This window comes from Acinonyx jubatus, chromosome B3, assembly GCF_027475565.1.
Source record: "Acinonyx jubatus isolate Ajub_Pintada_27869175 chromosome B3, VMU_Ajub_asm_v1.0, whole genome shotgun sequence".
In the NCBI taxonomy this organism is placed as follows: domain Eukaryota; kingdom Metazoa; phylum Chordata; class Mammalia; order Carnivora; family Felidae; genus Acinonyx; species Acinonyx jubatus.
In genome coordinates this window covers 61,216,905-61,239,103 of record NC_069386.1, presented here as the reverse complement: position 1 = coordinate 61,239,103, position 22,199 = coordinate 61,216,905, and the positions used below count along the sequence as shown (strand labels likewise).

Here is a 22,199-nt window from a genome sequence, read left to right as displayed (position 1 = left end):
AGGGGCACCTGGCTGATTTAGTCAGTAGAGGATATGACTCTTGAAGCCCCACACTGGGCATAGAGCTTTTAAAAAAGTTTTTGTTGGGGCACCTAGGTGGCTCAGTCGGTTGAACATCTGACTTGATTTCAGCTAAAGTCATGATCTCATGGTTCGTGAGTTTGAGCCCCTCATCGGGCTGTATGCTGACAGCATGGAGCCTGCTTGGGATTCCCTCTCTCTGCCCCTCCCCTGCTCATGCTCTGTCTCTCTCTCAAAATAAATAAACTTTTAAATAAATAAAAATAAAGTTTTTGTTTTAAATAATGAAGGGAGAGAGGGAAGGAAGAAGAAAGGAGGGACGGAAGGATGAATGAACCTACACATCTATGGACATTTGGTTTATGAGAAAGATGCCAAAATCAAGTCTAAAAAGTTCCTGGGTGGCTCAGTCGGGTAAGAGTCGGTTTTGGCTTGTGTCATGATCTCGCGGCTTTGTGCGTTCCAGCCACATATCAGGCTCTGCGCTGGCAGCACAAAGCCTGCTTGGGATTCTCTCTCCCTCTCTGCCCCTCCCCCACTTGCACTATCTCTGTCTCTCTCAAAATAAGTAAACTTAAAAAAAAAAAGAACGTTTGTGCCACAAGTGATACCATCAAGAAAGTGAAAAGACAACCCACAGAATGGGAGAAAACATTGGCAAATCCTACATTTATAAAGGACTTGTATCTAGAATATATAAAGAACTTTTTCAACTCAATAATAAAAAGACAACCTAATTAAAAAACAGTCAAGAGAATCTAGGGGTGCCTGGGTGGCTCAGTCGGTTCAGCGTCTGACTCTTGATGCTGGCTCAGGTCATGACTTCATGGTTCCTGAGTTCAAGCCCTGTGTTGGGTTCTGTGCTGACAGCACAGAGCCTGCTTGGGATTTTGTCTCTTCTTTTCTCCGCCCCTTTCCTGCTTGCACTTTCACTGTCTCAAAAATAAACAAATAAGTAAAAACTTAAAAAAAAGAAAGTAGTCAAAGGGATCTGAATAAACATTTGTCTGAAGAACATATACAAAAGGCCCACGAGTAGAAGAAAACATGTTCAGCATCATTAGTCATTAAGGAAATGCAAGTTAAAACAGAAATGAGTTACCACTTCACAACTACTATGATGGCTGTAATCAAAAAGATAGGAAATAAAGTATTGGCAAGGATGTAGAGAAATTAGAATTTTCTTTCATACATTGCTGGTGGGAATGTAAAATGGTACAGCCACTTTGGAAAACAGTTTGGCATTTTCTCAAAAAGTTAAACATAGAACTATTATAAGATTCAGCAATCCCACTTCTAAGTATATTCCCAAGAGAACTGGATATATACATCCACACAAAACTTGTACATGAGCACTATTCATAATAGCCAAAATGTGAACTTAGTGGTTTTTTGGGGCTGAAATGGGGGTGGAAGACAATGCAGAGTGACACCTAATGGGTACAGGGTTTCTTACAGGGGGATGAAAATGCTCTAAATTAGATTGTGGTTGATGATTGCACAACCCTGTGAATAAACGTTAAAAAATTATTTAATTGTATACTTAAATGTATGAATTATATGGTATGTGAATTAAACTTTAATAAAGCTGTTTAGAAAGAAATCAATTCCAGGAGAATTGTATATCTAAATGTGAAGTGTGAATCAAAGATGGAAAGTGAGAAAATGGGCACACATCTTTTGTGTCCCCAACCTCATTATTCTTATCACTATAGCTATCCACTAGATTCCCACTAGAATCCTCTTGTTTCACCTGTAGATGTGGAGTAGAAAGCTGTCTAGATGTGGATCCAGAGTCTACAACTTCTTAGGAAAAGCAGAAAGAGTACCAGGGGACTAGGAGAAAGCAGAGGGGAACTATACGAGCAGAGACGCTGCTGGCAGAAGAGGTGAAGAAGAGGACACTTAAGGAGCTAACCCTTAGGTTAGCTACCCTTAAGGTCTGAATCTTCCCCTTTCCTCTCAGGCCTTGCAGAGGTCAGGAGGATCAGTGTTAGGGAAATAGATCTGGTAACAAACCCATAGAGATGGAAAGAGAGTTTATGCTATCCAGGAAAGAAATTTAAAATTCCAAAGTAGGGACAAGCCAAAGAGGTACATATGGACCATTGAAAATGAAGTTCACAGCTATGGGCGTCTGATCCAGGACTTGGATAACTATGAGTCTATTTTAGGGTGGAACCGAGGAAAGTGGTTTTTTTTCTCCTTCCTTTTTCTTTTCTTTCTCTTTTTTTGTTTTTTTTAAAGTAAGCTCTACACCCAACATGGGGCTTGAACTCACAGCCCCAAGATCAAGAGTCACATGCTCAGGATGCCTGGCTGGCTCAGTCAGAGCATCCAGCTCTTGATCTTGGGGCCGTGAGTTCAAGCCTAACGTTGGGTGTAGAGATTACATTTTAAAAAGTCACATGATCTACCAACTGAGCCAGCCAGGCACCCCTGAGGAGAATGTTCTTGAGGCAAGTGGGGAAGTGTGTGCTACCCCTTAGAGACACATATACAGCTCCCATATGTGTTTGCAGTTACAGGAGCTCAGAAGGCATCACCAGCAAATGGTGCTTTTGTAGTGTCCCATGATGCTCATTATGTGCAGGGAGTGCCTCAGGCAGAAGTACTATAATTTACACCCTCCTCAGGGATATCAAGGAACTATTGCAGGTACCCCTGCCAGGCCTGAAATAGCCAAGAGCTGATTGTGCATAAATTGGGTACTTAATCAAAATAGATAAGTCAGGGAGGAGGGTCGCTGGTGTACATAGTCCTGGGTTCACGGTGTAGCAAATTAACCCAACTGTGCATATGGCATGGACAGTTGCAGCCCATATGTACCCACAGTGCATGAGCCTGGTACCCATTGACACTTGTACTCCTGATGAATCTCTAGGAACATGGCCCTGTGTTTCACTGGTGGTTATGAAGGTTCAGGAGGAACCCTACCCTTTGTAAAGAGACTTTTATTATTATAGGAAATGTCAAACATAGACAAAAATAGAGAATAGTTCAATGATCTCCCCATGTATACATCACCAAACTTCAAAATTTATCAACTCTTGTTTTGTCTCTGCATTTCCCTGCCTCCTTCCTGTTATTTTGAACCAAATCCCAGGCATCATTTTCAATACATATCCCTAAAAAGATGAAGACTCATATTTTAAAAACATATCCAAACATAATAATCATACCTTAAAATGATTATTCAATCAGTATTTTTCTTTTCCTCATTGTCTTCAGCATTATCTTCCTTCCAGTTTACTAAATTGAGACCCAAATGAGGTCAAAATAATATAATTGGTTGATATCTTTAGTCATCTCCTAAACTGTAAGGTCCCATTCCATCTCTGTCTCCTTTTTTTTTTCTTTTTAGTGAAGAAACCAGGTTTATTATTTTTTTTTTTTTTGTAGAGTTTACCACTAAATGGATTTTGCCAGTTGTGCACACCCAACTTTTATCTATGCTTTGTATTTTTTGTAAAGTGGCAGAAGCTTTATCAGATTCAGAGTTTTTTTCAAGTTCACTTTATAGTCCTTCTTTCATCAGGAAATAATGTGTGATGATGATGAATAGGCAGCCATTAATGATCATTATCTAGATCTAGTAATTAGGAGTTGTAAAGTAGTAGTTGTAAACTAATCTATCATTTATTTTTCATTTATTGTCCAAATACTTCTATAAAAAGAAATATTCCTTTACCCAAGCATTTGACTCCTATATGAAGGCATTTAGCCATTTTCCCAAGGAGGCCTGATTTCTTTGAGTGAAAAATCCTTGCTTTAAAACCACAGTCTGGGTGTGCCTCAGTTGCTTAAGCATCTGACTCTTGATTTCAGCTCAGGTCATGATCTCACAGTTTTGTGAGGTGGAGCCCCTCATTGGGCTCTGCACTTGCAGCTCAGAACCTGCTTGGGCTTCTTTCTGTCTCCTCTCATTCTTCCCCTCCCCTACTCATGCTCTCTCTGTCACTCTCGAAACAAAAATGTAAATTAAAAAAAGCACAATCTGGGGAGCACCTGGGTGGTTCAGTCAGTTGAGCATATGACTCTTAATTTCAGTTCAGGTCAAGATCCTGGGGCTGTGGGGTGAAGCCCTGTGTCCATCAAGTTCTGTGCTGAGCATGGAGCCTGCTTGGGATTCTCTTTCTCTCCCTCTGCCCCCTCCCCCTACCTCTCTCTCTCTCTTCCAAATTAAAACAAAAAACAAAAAAACAACAAAAAAAAAAACATAATCTGTGTTCTAGTGTTGCCATTTCTTTTTGAGCCAGTGTATGGAGCTTTGATTTTTATTTATAAATCTAGCCTTAAATATACCTTTAAGAAAGAGAATCAACTTCAGTTATAATTGATCTTAGCATTTTTTATACTTTATAAGTACTTTACTTAGTACTTTTATATTTTATTTTATACTTTCTAGTAAATACTTCTAGTATCTGCTAGAAGATGTGTTAGAGACAGAGAAAGGAGATTAAAACCTCATTCAGTTCTTTTTAATTTATCAAATAAAAGTAGAAAGTGAGAAGAAGCTAACATTTTGTTAGAACACTTTATCAGGCTCTGGACTTGAGTAACCTTTAAAAAAAAAACCTTTTACCATAATCTTGAGAGGCTGGTCAATATTGTGCCCATTTTATAGATGAGGAGACCAACTCAGAGTGGTAAAATGACTTATTCTGTGCCATACTGCCTATGAATAATGGGCAGTTGTGAGATTTTGTTTGGTTTGGTTTTTATATGTTATGTGATGTAAGGAGCTGACTTGGTTTTTCCATTACTGCATCAAGGACATCAAAAAGTCATTGGATTTGGGATGCCTGGCTGGCTCTGTTGGAAGGTCAAATGACTCTTGATATCAGGGTTCTGAGTTTGAGCCCCATGTTCAATGTAGAGATTAAAAGTAAAATTGAGGCAGCTGGGTGGCTTAGTCAGTTGAGCATCCGACTTCAGCTCAGGTCATGAACTCATGGTTTGTCAGTTCAAGCTCCACATCAGTCTCACAGCTGTCAGTGCAGAGTGCACTTCAGCTCCTCTGTCCCCCTCTCTCTCTGCACCGCCCCCGTTCATGCCCTCCTTCTCTCTCAAAAATAAATAAACATTTAAAAAATAAAGATATGGGTGCTTGGGTGGCTTAGTCAGTTAAGCATCCAACTTCAGCTCAGGTCATGATCTCAAGGTATATGAGTTCAAGCCCTGCATCAGGCTCTGTGCTGACACCTCAGAGCCTGGAGCCTGCTTTGGATTCTGTGTCTCCCTCTTTCTCTGCCCCATCCCCACTCAAACTCTGTCTCTCTGACTCTCAAAAAAAAAAAATTTTTTTTTAAATAAAAATAAAATCTTTTTTTTTTTATTTTTTTTATTTATTTATTCTGAGAGAGAGAGAACAGGAAGGGCAGAGAGAGAGGAAGAGAGAATTACAAGCAAGCTCCACACTGGTAGCACAAAGCCTGACGCGGGGCTTGAACCCACAAACTGCAAGATCATGACCTGAGCTAATAGCCAGAGTCAGATGCTTAACTGACTGAGCCACCCGGGTGCCCCAAAAATAAAATCTTAAAAAAAAAAAAAAAAACATTGGATTAGAGCTATAAAACGTTTTTAAAAATAACCATATTTTTACTACCTTATTTTATATATGCCAGAAAATTTTGAATCTAAACTGAGACACAAGTATGGATTAGAGCTAGAGAATGGGAGTTGAAAAGAAAAATCTGGGAAACTGGCATCTTTTTTCTTTCTTTTAATGAAAGAGTTCCTGATAAGTTTGAACTTTCAGGTATTGATTTTCTTAAAAAAACACATAACCATTTTCAAACCACTTTGACTCGCATGTGAATGGAACATCCACTAAACAAATGTAGGAAATGGACTTTGACGTCAGAGACTTGAATTCAAATTCCAACTACTAGATTATTGGATATATCAATTTCATAGGGTAATCAAATTTTTCTTTTATGACTTTTTAAAATAAGCACTCTGAAACGTGAAACAGTTTTTAAACATGGTTTTGTCTTCAAACTACCAGTTTTGAGGGACTGATTTTCTTTTTTTTCCAGTTTACTGTAAACACACCACCTACTCCAGAAGACGTGATGTTAAGTCAATATGTTTACCGACCCAAGATACAGATTTATAGAGAAGATTGTGAGGCTCTTCGCCAAAAGATTGAAGAGTATGAAAGTTTTCGTTTTTGTGTGTGTTTCATTGGATGGGTGAATAATCTGTGTGATAAGGTTTTGATTAGAATAACACTGGCACAGGAAAAAGTTCATGGCATTAACTGCCAGTGTGATATGGTATATAGGAAAGAGTCAGCTTTGTAGTCAGACAGATTAAAGCTCAATCCTGGCTACAGCACTAGCTGTGTAACTTTATGTGTCATTTAACCATCATTTCCACATCCATAAATTAGGGATAACGATACATACGCAATAGGCAGAAATGAGCAGAGGAAATAATGTATATAAAATGTCTTGATGCCATTCTTAGCAAAAAGTACATCCTCAATAAACATTAATTATTAGATTATGATATCATAAATTGATTGCAAAAGAACATCTTCAAAAAAGAAGATAGATAATACCCTTTAGAGATTTATATAGAGTGCCTGAAATCAAGATTGACTTTGGGTTTATAATTTTATCTCATTTGCCCTTGATTTGCATTATGAAAGAACATGGTATTAGACTGTTGCTCAGTGCTTTGGTGTATGTAGATGCAGCACAATAATTTATAAATTAGGTATATCTAGATTCCCTCAGGTAAATTAGGACTTACAATCCAAAATATATTTATATCCTAGTTATCTAGAACTATCCAATTAAATTTGAACCAATCTGGGGCGCCTGGGTGGCTCAGTCGGTTGGGCAACCGACTTCGGCTCAGGTCATGATCTCATGGTTCGTGGATTCAAGCCCTACATCAGGCTCTGTGCTGACAGCTCGGAGCCTGGAGCCTGCTTCAGATTCTGTGTCTCCCCTCTCTCTACCCCTCCCCTGCTCATGCTCTGTGTCTCTCTGTCTCTCAACAATGAATAAACGTTTAAAAAAAAATTTTTTTTTAATTTTTTGAACCAATTTAACAAGCAGAAAAGAAAATAATTTTTAGGGGCACCTGGGTGGCTCAGTCGGTTAAGCATCCAACTTGTCCAGCTTCAGCTCAGATGATCTCGCGGTTCGTGAGTTCAAGCCCCACATTGGGGCATCGGGCTCTGCTGACAGCTTAGAGCCCGGAGCCTGCTTCAGATTCTGTGTCTCCCTCTCTCTCTGCCCCTCCCCCATTTGTGCTCTGTCTCTCAAAAATAAATATTTATTTAAAAAAATGTTTTTAATCATTTTAAAAAAATTATGTAGTTTTAAAACTAGAAACTTAAGATGCTATTAAATTATAACACCACAGATTTGCCTGATCCTGTTTTTTCATTCAACTATATATTGAACACCTACTATCTGCTAGGCACTATACTAAGTACTAAGGTTCGGGGCACTTGTGTAGCTCAGTCAGGTAGTATCCGACCAACTCTTGGTCTCAGCTCAGGTCTTGATCTCAGGGTGATGAGTTCAAGCCCCACATTGGGCTCCACACTAGGTGTGAAACCTCCTTAAAATTTAAAAAAAGAGGGGCTCCTGGGTGGCTCAGTCGGTTAAGCGTCCGACTTCGGCTCAGGTCATGATCTCGCGGTCCGTGAGTTCGAGCCCCGCGGTTAGGCTCTGTGCTGACAGCTCAGAGCCTGGAGCCTGTTTCTGATTCTGTGTCTCCCTCTCTCTCTGACCCTCCCCCGTTCGTGCTGTCTCTCCCTGTCTCAAAAATAAATAAACGTTAAAAAAAAAAAAAATTAAAAAAAAAAAAGAAAAAGTATTGGTGTTCATCACTGAACAAGACAGAAAAGTTTCTTATCTTCATGTTTTTTAAAAGAGTTGAGTGCCTCAGATTTGTCTGAGAATGTTTTATTTTGAATAAAATAAGATCATGCATACAATGTGCAGTATGTTTAGATGTGCTCTACTATCTGATTTTACACCTATACTCCTGTATATAATATCTTCTAACTCTGATAGAAATGTATTCTACTTACTAACAAGAGACTAATATGTAACTTTGCTACTTTTACAAATGCTATACTATAAAGGTGAGATAAGACTGAGGTGAATGGGAACTTTTACTTAAAATAATAGCTACAACTTGACAATAATTACCCATTGATAGGCCTTAAAGATTCTTTAAAAGCAACATGTTTTCATGTTAGACCAAGTTGCTTGAGAATAATGTTTGTGAGAAGTTTTTATGATTCATAGCATTCTTGAACTGTTCTACAAGTGTTGAAATAATGAAGCTGACCACTGTTCTTGAGTAAATGCCCCTTTTTTTTAAGGTAGAAAAGAATTTGGAAGAATCAAATTAATTATGCCTATAAATCTGTGTTGATTCATTCTAGCTGACTTCTGAACCCTGAGCTAATTAACTTTTCTATATTTTAGATTAAAGCTATCTGCACTGAACCAGGATAAACTGTTGACTGATGTAAATAGGAACCTGTGGGAAAAAATGAGACACTGCTCTGATGAGGAGGTATTTTTGTCTCATTTTCTGAATGGGAATCAGTATACACATTTTGAACATAGTTTATTGTGAAATAAGTAACTGTTACGTGGTAATTAGTGATGAGTTCTTTAACTTCTCAGGTATAATATGTTATCAAGGTTTTAATTTAATTATATATGAGTAATTGTTAATATATAATTTTTCAAACCTGAAATGACTAATTTAATAATAGGAAATATATTTGAAGTTTATTTACAATTTCCTCCTACTTGTTTTCCTTTCACTTAGATTTAGATGAGGAAAAGATTTACTTTAATTGGTTAAATAATAAGCAACACATTTTATATGTGCTCTAATATATTAAAAGAGTTTTTTTAAATTAACTGAGAACCTGTTATTTTCTAACTTGTAATATGAATAAATGAATGAAAAACAGGAATTAGGGGTGCCTGGGTGGCTCAGTCGTTTGAGCATCCGACTCCGGCTCAGGTCATGATCTCACTGCTTGTGAGTTCAAGACCCGTGTCAGCCTCTGTGCTGACTGCTCGCATCTCAGAGCCTGGAGCCTGTTTCGGATTCTGTCTCTGTCTCTCTGCCCCTCCACCACTTGTGCTCTGTCTCTCTCTCTCTCAAATATAAATAAACATAAAAAAAACTTTTTTAAGCAGGAATTAAAACTGAAATCATTGGTTCTGTTCTTAAACTATTAAATATGATTAAATTTGCAAATGAGGGGACATCTGGCTGGCTCTCAACTCTTGGAGCAAATGACTCTTGATCTTGGGTCAGGAGTTTGAGTCCCACATTAGGCACAGAGATTACTTAATTTAAATGAATGAATGAGTTTTTGTTTTTTGTTTTTTTTAAGATTTGCAAATGAGAAATGCCCTGCCTTAGGAATCAGTGTAGGATGGGCAAAGCTTAGCACATAGCAGCTGATCCAGCCTTTCCAGACCATTTGCCTTTTCTAACTCACTTGTTTTAGGGCATTATAACCTTTGACTTTCTCTTGCAGCTGAAGGCCTTTGGAATTTACCTGAACAAAATAAAGTCACGTTTTACCAAGATGACTAAAGTCTTCACTCACCAAGGAAAAGTGGCTCTCTACAGCAAGCTGGTACAGTCAGCTCAGGTAATTTGACACAGCTAACAGCATAGAAAGAAAGGTCTATTAAAGTTACTTTATAGTGGTTATAGGATATGAAGAATGTTTCTTCGGAGAGACATGTGAATGAGACTTGGGCATAAATTTACAATGGTTCATAAGAGGTGGAGTTCAATTTATCAAAAGTGGGAAATCCAGAGTCACCTGGTTGGCTCAGTCAGTGGAGCATGCAACTCTCAATCTCAGAGTCATGAGTTCAAGCCCCACGTTAGGCATGGAGCCTACTTTAAAAAAAAAAAAAAAAAAAAAAAAAAAAAAAAGGGACATCTGAGTAATTCTAGAATATATTTACTAATATGGGCCTATGTCTCATCTCAAATGTTGAGGTAAAACAATGTAGGATTCTGATCTTCTATTGCTAAGGACTGTACTGTAGTATTATCTTCCTCATAGTCTATACCCATCTATGAATGTATGTGCATGTTTATTTTTAGGTATGTATGTATGTAGTAAGCAAGCAAGCTCTATGCCCAATGTGGGGCTTGAACTCACGACCCCTAGATCAAGAGTTGCATACTCTACTGACTGAGCCAACCAGTGCTCCTGTGTGTGCATGTTTAAAGTAGCATTTCCCAAAATGATACTTTAAGAAAGGCTCTTCATAAAAAAATTTTCATTTGGCAAATAACTCTGAGAAATGTCACATGCCATATCCTTCCTTTGGAGAAAAAATAGCATATTAAAGTCTAAACTCAGAATTTTTTTTTTTAAGTCTAAAAAGAACAAAAAATGCTTTAATTCTTTTCAATGTTTTCCATATTTATTTGACCATAGAACATTTTTTTAAGAATTATTTTTTTGGGGGGGCGCCTGGGTGGCTCAGTCAGTTGAGCTTCCGACTTCAGCTCAGGTCATGATCTCACGGTCTGTGAGTTCGAGCCCTGTGTCAGGCTCTGTGCTGACAGCTCAGAGCCTGAAGCCTGCCTTGGATTCTGTGTCTCCCTCTCTCTCTGACCCTCCCCCATTCATGCTCTGTCTCTCTCTGTCTCAAATAAACATTAAAAAAAAATTTTTTTTAATTTAAAAAAGAATTCTTTTTTTTTTTTAAGTAATATATATTAACATGGAAATGCTGGAATAAAGGAAAATACAAAAAATGGGTTTATATGAATCTGTTATGTATGCCTTTTTTTTTTTAATGTTTATTATTTTTGAGAGAGTGCATGTGAGAGCAGGGGAGGGGCCGAGAGAGAGGGTGACAGAAGATCTAAAGTGGGCTCTGTGCTGACAGCAGAGAGCCCGATGTGGGGCTCAGACTTATGAACCATGAGATCATTGAGCCAAAGTTGAATGCTTAACCGACCAAGTCACCTTGACACGCCTGTTATGTATGCTTTTTAAAAACATCTTAAGTCCAGACTTGAAGCTTTGACCTTCGTTTCAAGATTTGCCTGTTCATGGTATAGACAAAGCAGTAGGTCAGTAAGTTTAACCATTTATAATGTTAAAGTGTTTTGTTTAGAGGTTTAACTTAACAGTGTAATATTGTATTTTTAGAATGAGAGGGAGAGATTTCAGACAAGGATAGATGAAATGAACAACATACTTAAGAAGATTGAGAAATGTCTCACTGAGGTGGAAATAGGTAAAGTATTTTGAACACTTTCCCAAAGGTAGTTTAATTTTACCTAAAAGCTTCCCTACGGTACAGATTGCTGGTATCACTATGCTGAAGCCTTGTATTAGCAATTTGAGACATTAGAGCAAAATAAAGCTCTTTACCTGTGGTCATCCATAACACAATCAACAAGAGATGCCCAAGATAATAAACCTCTTTAGAAAGTTCTTCATAACCTAGACTATAATCTTATTTTTTTAATAGATGAACTTATTATCTCCATTTGGAAAATAGCTGTCCTTTTAGTTTGACCTCTCATATTCCCGATTTGTTAGTATTGTTGTCCTGCAGTGCTTTCTCATAAATCACAAAATTCCACATAATCATCAAATTTAGAAGCTCTTAGTCCTTAGCTATCTTGACCTCCTTCAGCATTTGACACTGATGATTATTCTCTTCCTTCTGAATCTTTCATCTCCCTAAACCTCTATGATATTGTACCACCGTGACTCTTTTTTTTTCTGACTATTCCTTTTAGCTTCTCTGTTGCTCTCTCTCTAACTTCTTTTGTAGGCCTTTAGATTTTATCATCTACTCATTTCTATATTCTCTCCTTCATGCTTTCATCTGCCTTAACATTTGTGTTTGTATGATTTCCAAATTCAGTTAAATTCATCATTTGTTGAACACCTGCTGCATGCCCGATACTATGTTTAGCCTCAGAAAAAAAGATAAACACAGATTTTTGCCCTTAAATAGCTTATAATTATTCTGAGTGAGGTCATCTTTAGCCTCTCTCTTGAGTTCCAAACTTAACATTTCTAGTTTCTTGCTGAACCTTTATGCAAATATGTCTTTAAGCACCTTAAGGATATTGTTATTTCCAAAATAAAATCTGAAAATCTGCTCTCCCTATGATGTTTCTCATCTCTGTTAATGGCATCACTATTGTTACATACTGTAAACAGCTAAAAACTTTCATTGTCTTTGAGTCTCTCTAATCAGGTCCTGTCATATCTGCTTCTTCAGCATCTCGTATTCTTTCCCATTCCCATTCAGGCTGTCATCAATTCTGACACGCTATTCCAAGTCTTCTAACTAATCTTTCTGTACTCTTTTTTTTTAAGTTTATTTACTTATTTTTTTGAGAGAGATGGTGAGCAGGGGAAGGGCAGAGAGAGAGAGAGGGAGACAGAGAATCCCAAGCAGGCTCCACACTGTTAGCACAGAGCCCCTCACGGGACTCGAACTCACAAACCATGAGATCATGGCCCGAGATGAAACCAAGAGTCAGACGCTTAACAAACCAAGAGTCAGACGCTTAACCAACCAAGCCACCTAGGCACCCTGCAATGTTTCTACACTCTTAATTTCATCCTACCTCCTTCTAGTCCAACCTGCGCATTGCTGCCAGATTAAATAATTATGAAGAACAGTTTTCATTATGTTACTCCCTTCACAAACTTCTTTCCCTTTATAACAATAAAGTCCAAACACCTGAGCTTGACATTTACATTCTCCACAATAATTTTTAGGTCTTCCTTTCTTACATGATTTACTATTATTCTTCTATTATGCATCCCAGATTCCAACCAAATCTTGTCATCTCTATGCAGTCTTGCTATTTTGTCTTTGCTAATGCATTTTCCTTCTGTTTTCTACCAAAGGAAGCAGTCCTTATCTCCCTTGAGCTCCTGTAGCTGTTTTATTAGTCCTTCTTGTAGTATACATCTACTTGTAATTACAGTTATTTTTATATAGCTATCTCCCTAATGTGTAAGCTCCATGGAAGCAAAGATCAGCTTTTATTTTTCTCCATATCCTTCAGAGTTCTTAGTACTATGCTTTGCATTGAGCAAGTGCCTAGTACGTGTTTTCTACATTGCATTGATAGTGAGTGTATGAATTCCATAATCTTAGACTCCTACTACTCATGCCCTACTCCTTTGTTCATTACCTTTCTTTCTACTTCACATACGAAAAACAAGCTATTAGGTCAGAACTTTTGAACTTCCTACTTCCAAACAAATCAAACTTTTATATATCTATATCCATTCTTTCATTATTCCTTTCTTTTCCCTAAGACCAGTCTGTCCACCTAAACTTCAGTTCCATCCCCTCTTCTCAGGAATTTCATATCACTGATTTTCCCTTATCTCTTACATATTCAACCTTTCTGCCTCCTCTCTGAAGGATATATTCACCTCTCTCTTATCTTTAAAATACCAAAAACCACACTTCTTTCTCTAGATACCACTGACAAATAGCTATTTCTTTCTCATTCCTTCATTATGCCTTGAGCAAATATACTGAGTACCTATGTTGTGCCATGTACAGTGCTCAATGCTTAGAATACTATGGTGATTAAACACAAAAACTTTATGGCCCTGTGGAGCTTCTCATCTAGAAAAGAATATAAGAATTAAATAATTTAGGGCACCTGGATGGCTCAGTCAGTTAAGCATCTGACTCTTGGTTTCAGCTCAGGTCTTGATCTCACGGCTTTGAACCTTGTGGTTTCAAACCCCCTGCTGGGCTCTGAGCTGCCTGTGTGGAGCCTGCTTGGGATTCTCTCTCTCTCCCTCTCACTGTCTCTCTCTGCCTCTCCCCAACTTGCTCTGTCTCTCCCAAAATAAATAAATAAGCTTAAAAATAATAATTTTATGTTAAGTGCTGTGAGAGAGGTTACACGGTGCTGTAAGGTCCTGAAACAAATCTAACCCAGTCAGGTCCGGAGGAGCTTCTCTCTGTGGAAATGGCTTTTAAGTTAAGATCTGAAAAATGAGGAGGATTTAAAGTGAGGAAGGGAAAGCAGACTATTTAATATGAATAACACACACAGAAGTTCTTCTATGGGAAAGAATGTAACAAGTATAAGGATCTGAAATAAGGCCAATGTTGGCTAGAATAGAGAAAGTGCAAGAGAGAACATGATTCAGATAAAGCTGGAGATGTCAGCTTTGCGGGCCTGGGCAAGGAGGGCCCCTTAAGGAGGTTTGACTTTTTCTGAGAACAGTGAGCAACCTTGAAGAGTATTAAGCATTGGCTGCAATGTAGAGATGGAATTTGAATAGATGAAGAGTAAATATAAGAAGTTAAGTACTTATTGGAAATGTGCACACATGCTTTTGTGTATGTGTATCTGTTCCTGTTTCTTGTCCATGGGGTTGCCTAACAATAACTTCAACATATGCAATTATATGTAAACAATTTCTACCTCAGAGTGGCCTATGAGAAGCTGCTGTTGGAGATCATTGCATGTGGCTCATAGTTCACTTGTCTGCCGCTAGAAGCAAGTCTTTGTATGAAATTATAAGTATAGCTCAGTGCTTTATTGGCAAGGAAAGGTGGGGAATGATGACTATTTGTGAAATACTGTTAACACTTCATTTTGGGACCATCTTTTTTTCTCATCTCTGGTTATTTTTGACTGAGTTATTCATGCACATTGCCTACTTAGAAACTAAGAATTTGGAGGATGAAGAGAAAGACAATCCTATGGAAGAATGGAATTCAGAAATGAGAGCTGCAGAGAAAGGTAACTGAATTAATTAAGAAGATAAATGGGGGAAAAAACAAGCTATTTTCTGTTTATTTAGGTGAGATAAAGTGATACAGAATTTTCAATAGAACAGATGATTTTTTGTAACAACATTTTAATGTGTCCATTCTGACAGATTTTTTTTTTTTCCCTAAAGAACTGGAACAGTTGAAAACTGAAGAAGAAGAGCTCCAAAGGTCAGCCTCAACTGGAGTGTTAGAAAATAGGCTAAACGGCTTCCTACCTCTAAAAACTGACAAGATTAGGCACATGAATATTGAATTAAGACTGACTCAGGGCTTCTGTTCCACGTTGAACTTGACCTGTCTTAGTTGGCAGTGTTTTCTAAGCACTTATGGGGCATTAATCCAAGGTAGTGTTTCTCAAGCTTGAATAATATCGGGATCCTTTTAAAGAAAATAAACCTAGCATTAAACTGTTTTTATATTGTACTTTTTTTTTTTTTAAGTTTATTTACTTACTTTCAGAGAAGGAAGACAGAGAATCCCAAGTAGGCTCCATACTGTCACTGCAGAGCCCAACACAGGGCTCACTCCCACAAACCATGAGATCAAGACCTGAGTGGAAATCAAGAGTCGGATCCTTAACTGCCTGAGCCACCCAGGCGCCCCAAAATGAAAAGTAAATTTTAATAATAATATTAAAGAATATGCAAACCGTCAAAGATGCAAACCTTCATGGATCCTAATTTTGAGAACCATTGGTTTAAGCCTTTCCTAATTAGATCCTCACTTCTAGATTAATGCTTATTAAAAAAAAAAAACACACACACAAGAAAAAAAAAACTAAGAAAACAAAAATGGATGCCACTCACTTCACTGGGGAACCATCTAGCATGTGACTTCTTCTCATAAACCTTTTATTTTTATGGAGTCCAAATTCTCTGACAACAGCCTTATCTCTCTGATTACCTGCTATGATTTGCAGAAATCTCTTAGAACTGGAAGTACAGAAAGAGCAGACCCTTGCTCAACTAGACTTCGTGCAAAAACAAACAAATAGAACTGAAGAGCTACTGGATCAGTTGAGGTAAGGAAAAGCAGGTGTCATTAGTTTGTGTTTTACCCTGTGCCTTTGTAGTTGGCTAACCTATTACAAGAGTTGACATGTGTTTTTAACATGTATCACTGTTGTTGTTTTTTTTAAGTTTATTTATTGATTTTGAGAGAGAGCCCGCATACGGTGGGAGAGGGGCAGAGAGAGAGGGAGAGAGAGAGAGATTCCCAAGCAGGCTCTGCACTGCCAGCACAGAGCCTGACATGGGGCTTGAAACCACAAACCAGGACTCAAACCCGGGGCTTGAACCCTTGAACCTTGAAATCATGACCCGAGCCAAAATCAAGAGTTGGACACTTAACTGACTGAGCCACCCAGATGCCCCTGTGTATCACTATCTTTAACCCGTAATACAACCTCAAAAAGAGTCAATGTACGCAACACCAAGCTGAAAGGATACAAGGTGGGAAAGCTATGAAATTATCATTTTAAAATATTTAACACTTTATATTGCCTAAACTTGGGTTTTCTCTGATGCAGAACTCAAAATTGGGTCAATTCTTTCAAAAGCATATTTGTACATTCACGGTATTTGAATCAAAATATTTGATTATCTTCCAAGGCAGCAAAAAACTTCAGCAAATATTGCTGGCACTCTTTATGTGGTATCAAAAGTTAACTCTTCTCTTCTTTTACTTCAGAAAAAAATTTTTGTCTTTATTTCTCTCCAGCGTGTCTGAGTGGGAAGTCATCGAGTGGAGTGATGATCAAGCTGTGTTCACCTTTCTTTATGACACAGTAGAACTTACCATCACCTTTGGAGAGCCAGCTGGTGAGTAGCAAAAGTAATTCCTCTGCAGAAAAATGTATGGATAAACTCACTAAGGAGTCCAATCTTTATTTTACTACAATAATAACTATTGACATAATGAAATGAAAGCACACTAGAAGAAGTGATTATTTTAATTTACGATAATAGGATTTTATTTTATTAGATAGAGAATAAAATAAAAATTCAACTAATGAAAGTTGACCTTTGTTGAATGACATTAGATGATAGAAATTTTACATATCCAAATAATGGATCAATATGCTATTTGCATCTATTTATTCTGGCTTCCTTTTTTCCATCTGTCTTTTTTGATAGACTTACTCTAATGGCTGGTGACACTTGTTTTGTTTTGTTTTGTTTTGTTTTGTTTTGTTTTGTTTTGAGAGAGAACATGAGCAGGGGAGGGGCAGAGAGAGAGGAGGACAGAAGGTCCAAAGCAGGCTGTCTGCTGACAGTAGCCAGCCTATTGTGGGGCTTGAACTTACGAACCGAAGCTGAGTTCATGACTTGAGCTGAAGTTGGATGTTCAGCCAACTGAGCCACCCAGGCACCCCTTGATTTTTTTTTTTTTTTGGTACTTAAATTAACCTGAAAAGTTCATTGGAAGTTCTGTATATATTGGTAGGCTTAACAGAGTCTTTGGAATCACTATATGGTAACTGGACAGAGTCCTAGCTATTATGTTAAGAGGCTCCTGTCGGTGTCTTTAGGTCTTTTCTCTGAAACAATTTCAGCATAGCAAACCAAACTTCACATTTTTCCAGTCTCCACACATGATTCTCCTTAAAATTTCCTTTTCTCAAAGAATATCAACAACTTCAGTCCAGGTCCAAAATTAAATGTTTATTTGTTTGTTTGTTTGCTTGTTTATTTTGAGAGAGAGAGAGGGTGGGGGAGGAGTGGGTAGAGTGAGAGGGAGAGAGAGAGAATGCCAAACAGACTCTGCACTCAAGCCACCCACATGCTCTAGTCCAGGTCCAAAATTAAAACAGGAATCACTCTTTACCTCTATATTTTATCCCTTGCCAGGCATATCTAATCATCAATAAGACTTACTGATTTTAATTTCTTAATACTGATCCACTTTTCTTCATTTCCTATCAATAGTCATTTCTAACCAAATGACTACAATAACATTCAAACTGGCCTTTCTGGATCTTCTCCTTTTCCCCTCCAATTCATCTTCCTTCCTGCAGCTATGGGGATTGTTAAAAATCTAATTATGCACCAAATACTCTTAGACTAATGATCAAAATATTTACTATGAACTGTAACATCTTGCAAGAATTTAATTTTTCCTCCCTTTCCTGCCTCATCTTAAACTATTCTCTGCACTTTGGCACATGGATTTCTTTCATTTCCCTTTTTTTTTTTTTTTTTTTTTAAAGTAGGCTCCACACACAATGTGGGCCGTGAACTCACAACCCTGAGAATCAAGGGTCTCATGCTCTGATGACTGGCCAGCCAGGCACCCCTCTTTCATTTCTTTAAAAGATCATGGTCTTTTTATGGTCGGTCATATTCCATCCTTCTCCAGGACCTTCATAATGATCTTTTTTATGCCTGAAAGCCCTTTCCCTTGCCTTTGTCCATTTGGACTACTATAACAAAAATGCCATAAACTGGGTAGCTTATGAACAACCATAGTTTATTTTCTACATTTCTGGAAGCTGGAGATCCAAGACTGGAATGCCAGCATGCTCAGCTGAGAGCCCTCTTCCAGGGTGCATACTTTTTATTGTATCCTTATATGCTGAAAGTCCAAGCTAGCTCTTTAGGGTCTCTTCTGAGACCCTAATTAATCTCGTTCATAAGGGGTCTACCCTCATGTCCGAAATACCTCCCCAAAAATCTGTCACCTAATACCATCACCTTCGGCATTAAGATTTCAACATACAAATTTGAGGGGAGGACACAATCATTCATACCATAGTACTCCCTCTCCACTAAATAAATTTCTGCCAGTAATCCTTAAGAGCTCAGCTCAATTATCACTTTCTCAGGAAAGTTTTCCCTGACTCTCCTTTTACCCATTCCTTCTACTAGTTACCTTCCTCTTATATATTTTTTCATTGCTTCCCGCAGTTTTCCTTAATAGTGCCTATTCACAGTTATAGTTTTTGGTGTGTTTATTTGTGCAGTTATCTGTGTATCCCCCTGAGCTATTAGCTTTTTGAGAATATAAATTGATCGTGTCTTTTTGTCTCATTATTGTATCCCCAGTGCCTAACACATAGAAAATATTCAATAACATGAAAAGAATCAGAATTCGAGAAACATGAGAGAACTCTAGAGTTTGGAGGAGGAAGCAGCTCTCCTGGCTACCCAAAACTCATTACTGTAATGCTAAGAGCATAAATCATTTGCACTGTATTTATAAAAAGAAAGTAGGTGTGAAGAGATCATAGTCATTTTTTTGTATGGTGTCTGAAAATAGTATCTTTGCACAAAATTTAGAAGTTAAAGGAGGAGGCCTTGATAAATTTAAAATAAAGGTACTACACCTTAAATTTCCTTCAAAGGCCTGTCAGTAAGTGTAGTTCAGCAGTCTCAGGGGGAGCCTTTACCATTCACAAAAAATAATACGATTCAAGGATATACCTTTAGCTGCTTATATTAAAAAAAAAATCTGCTTGGGCACCTGGGTGGCTCAGTCACTTGAGCATCTGACCCTTGATTTCAGCTCATGTCCTGATCCCAAGGTGGTGGGATCGAGCCCCATGTCAAACTCTGCACTGAGTGTGGACCCTTCTTAAGATTCTCTTTCTTCTCTCTCTCTCTCTTCACATGCTCTCTCTCTCTCTAAAGAAAAAACAAAAACAAAAAACCCTGCTACCCAGAAAGAGTAGGCTTGTAAAGTACTGAGTTGTATGTGGCTTAAAATCAGATAATAAAAAGAAATACTGCTCTTACTCTGGTTCTTCCTAGTTGGTCTCCCTTTCCTGGACAAGGCTTTCAGGAAGATTGTTGACCTGAATTTTCAGTCTCTGTTAGATGGTAAGTCCAGTTATCCACTAAAAACTTGTTGAATATTTACAAGTGTAAATTGCTCCTTGAGAGCTCTTTCACATACAAAGTTAAATATAAACAATAATAATAATAATAATTTCTCCTTAGAAATGTTTATTAGACATAAAATTGCTTGGATAATGTTCCAAATATTAGGTAGGATTTAATTTTTTTAATTATTACTAGATTTTAAGCAATGATTGATTATTAACAATAGCTGTTTCCATAATTGAAAAATTACCATTGTGAGTACTTAATCTGTATCAGGCATTAGTGTTACTTACGCTAACACTTGGAGGTATGGTTCCTCATTTTACAAATAGAGAACTGCAGCTCAAAAGAAGTAAGTGTTGTGCTTAGGATCACTCAGTTTGTAAGGAAAGGCAGGATTTAAACTTAGGTTTATGTTACATTTGAGCCCATGTTTTTAACCAGCTTCTATTCTGTACATGATAAAGGCTTGAGTTTTTATAAGAATGTCTGTGTTTACTATATATGTTGATTTATGTGTTTGAAAATAGACCAGAGGGGATACTTAGATACCTAGTAGTTTGAAGGTATTTCTAGTGTATATAATATTTCTACCTTATGTGTAGAAGATAAATGAAAATAAGTAATACCCTGTTGTTGTTGTTTTTCCTTCCTCAGAGGATAAAGCTCCTCCTTCCTCCCTTTTAGTTCATAAGCTTATCTTCCAGTACATTGAGGAACAAGAATCCTGGAAGAAGAAATGTAAAACACAGCATGAGGTCCCCAAGGTAAATCTGATTAAAGTATTTTGAAAGAAAATTTTGTTTTCTGTCACAAAAAGAAGAGCTCTGAGGGGCTCCTGGGTGGCTCATTTGGTTAGATATCCAACTCTTGGTTTCGGCTCAGGTCATGATCTCACAGTTTCATGAGTTGGATCCCTGCATCAGGCTCTCCTGGTGGCATGAAGCCTGCTTGGGACACTCTGTCTCTTCCTCTTTCTCTGCCCATATCCCACTCACACTGTCTCTGTCTCTTTCAAAAATAAGTAAACTTAAAAAAAATTTTTTTTTAATAATAAATTAAAGGGGCGCCTGGGTGGCTCAATCGGTTGAGCATCCAACCTTGGCTTAGGTCATGATCTCACATTTTGTGCGTTCGAGCCCCGCATCGGGCTCTGTGCTGACAGCTCAGCACCTGGAGCCTGCTTTGGATTCTGTGTCTCGTTGTCTCTCTGCCCCTCCCCGACTTGTGCTCTTTCTCTCTCAAAAATAAATAAATGTAAAAAGAATTTTTTTTTAAATAATAAATTTTAAAAAAAGAAGAGCTGAAATTTTATATATGTAATAGTGGATCCTGAATTTATAAAAATATTGGGGTGCCTGGGTGGCTCAGTTGGTTAAGCATCCGACTTCAGCTCAGGTCATAATCTCACAGTTCATGTGTTCAAGTCCCATATTGGGCTCTGTGCTGACAGCTCAGAGCCTGGAGCCTGCTTTGGATTCTGTGTCTCCCTCTCTCTCTGCCCCTCCCCCATTCGTGTGCTCTCTCTCGAAAATAAACATTTTTTAAAAATGAAAGTATAGGGGCGCTTGTGTGGCTCAGTCTTTTGGGCGTCTGACTTCGACTCAGGTCATGATCTCACGGCTCATGGGTTCGAGCCCCACATCAGGCTCTGTGCTGACAACTCAGAGCCTGGAGCCTGCTTTCGATTCTGTGTCTTCCTCTCTCTCTGCCCCTCCTCAGCTCAAACTCTGTCTCTGTCTCTCTCAAAAATAAACATTACAAAAAAAATTTTATATGAAAGTTTAAATATATAAATTATTTAACTTTGGGGATTTATTTTATAACAGAGCCACTAAAAACTGAAATGTTTTTATAATTTCTTTTTTTTTCCCCCTATTTTTCCCAGATGCTTCAAGAAATTTCACTTGTGGTGAGCCACTGTAGACTCCTTGGAGAAGAAATTGAGTTTTTAAAGAGATGGGGACCAAATTATAACCTAATGAACATAGATGTGACTAATACCGAGTAAGTGTATTACTTTCCCAGGGCTGCCTTAACAAAGTGCTACAAACTCAGTGGCTTTAAACAACAGCAATTTATTGTTTCACAGTTCTGGAGGCTAGAAGTCATCAAGATGTTAGCAGGGTTTGTTCTTTCGGAGGGGCTAAGAGAATCTGTTTCATGCCTCTCTCTTAAATTCTAGTGATTTGCTGGCAATCATTGACATACCTTGGCTTATAAATATATAACTCCAGTATCTGCTTTCATCTTCACATCATGTTCTTCCTGTATGCATATTTGTGTCCAAGTGCCCCCTTTTTATAAGGACACCAATCATTTTGGATTAGGAGACCATCCCACTCCAGTAGGACTCCATCTTAACTAATTAAATCTGCAATGATCTTACATTCTGAGATACTGGGGGCTAGGGCTTCAACATACGAATGGCAGTAGGGACATAGTTCAATCTGTAACAGTAAGTAAGTAATCAAAAACTTACTAAAATGATTTCTTTCAGTGAATTTTATGACTAACAGTGGAAATGAACAACCAT

General features: G+C 37.9%; 1 protein-coding gene across 4 annotated transcripts in view; it reads left to right on the top strand.

Annotated features, from left to right (window-relative positions):
• Positions 1–22,199, top strand: part of KNL1 (kinetochore scaffold 1) — a 67,786-nt gene that overhangs the window by 41,842 nt on the left and 3,745 nt on the right. For all 4 annotated transcript variants that reach the window (XM_027066954.2, XM_027066957.2, XM_027066958.2 and 1 more), the window contains 11 exons: positions 6,066–6,181; positions 8,487–8,577; positions 9,566–9,682; positions 11,213–11,300; positions 14,734–14,811; positions 14,972–15,011; positions 15,763–15,864; positions 16,563–16,663; positions 19,592–19,660; positions 20,321–20,430; positions 21,552–21,670. In XM_027066954.2, the coding sequence (XP_026922755.1) occupies positions 6,066–6,181; positions 8,487–8,577; positions 9,566–9,682; positions 11,213–11,300; positions 14,734–14,811; positions 14,972–15,011; positions 15,763–15,864; positions 16,563–16,663; positions 19,592–19,660; positions 20,321–20,430; positions 21,552–21,670 (1,031 nt within the window). The remainder of the gene's footprint in view (positions 1–6,065; positions 6,182–8,486; positions 8,578–9,565; positions 9,683–11,212; positions 11,301–14,733; positions 14,812–14,971; positions 15,012–15,762; positions 15,865–16,562; positions 16,664–19,591; positions 19,661–20,320; positions 20,431–21,551; positions 21,671–22,199) is intronic.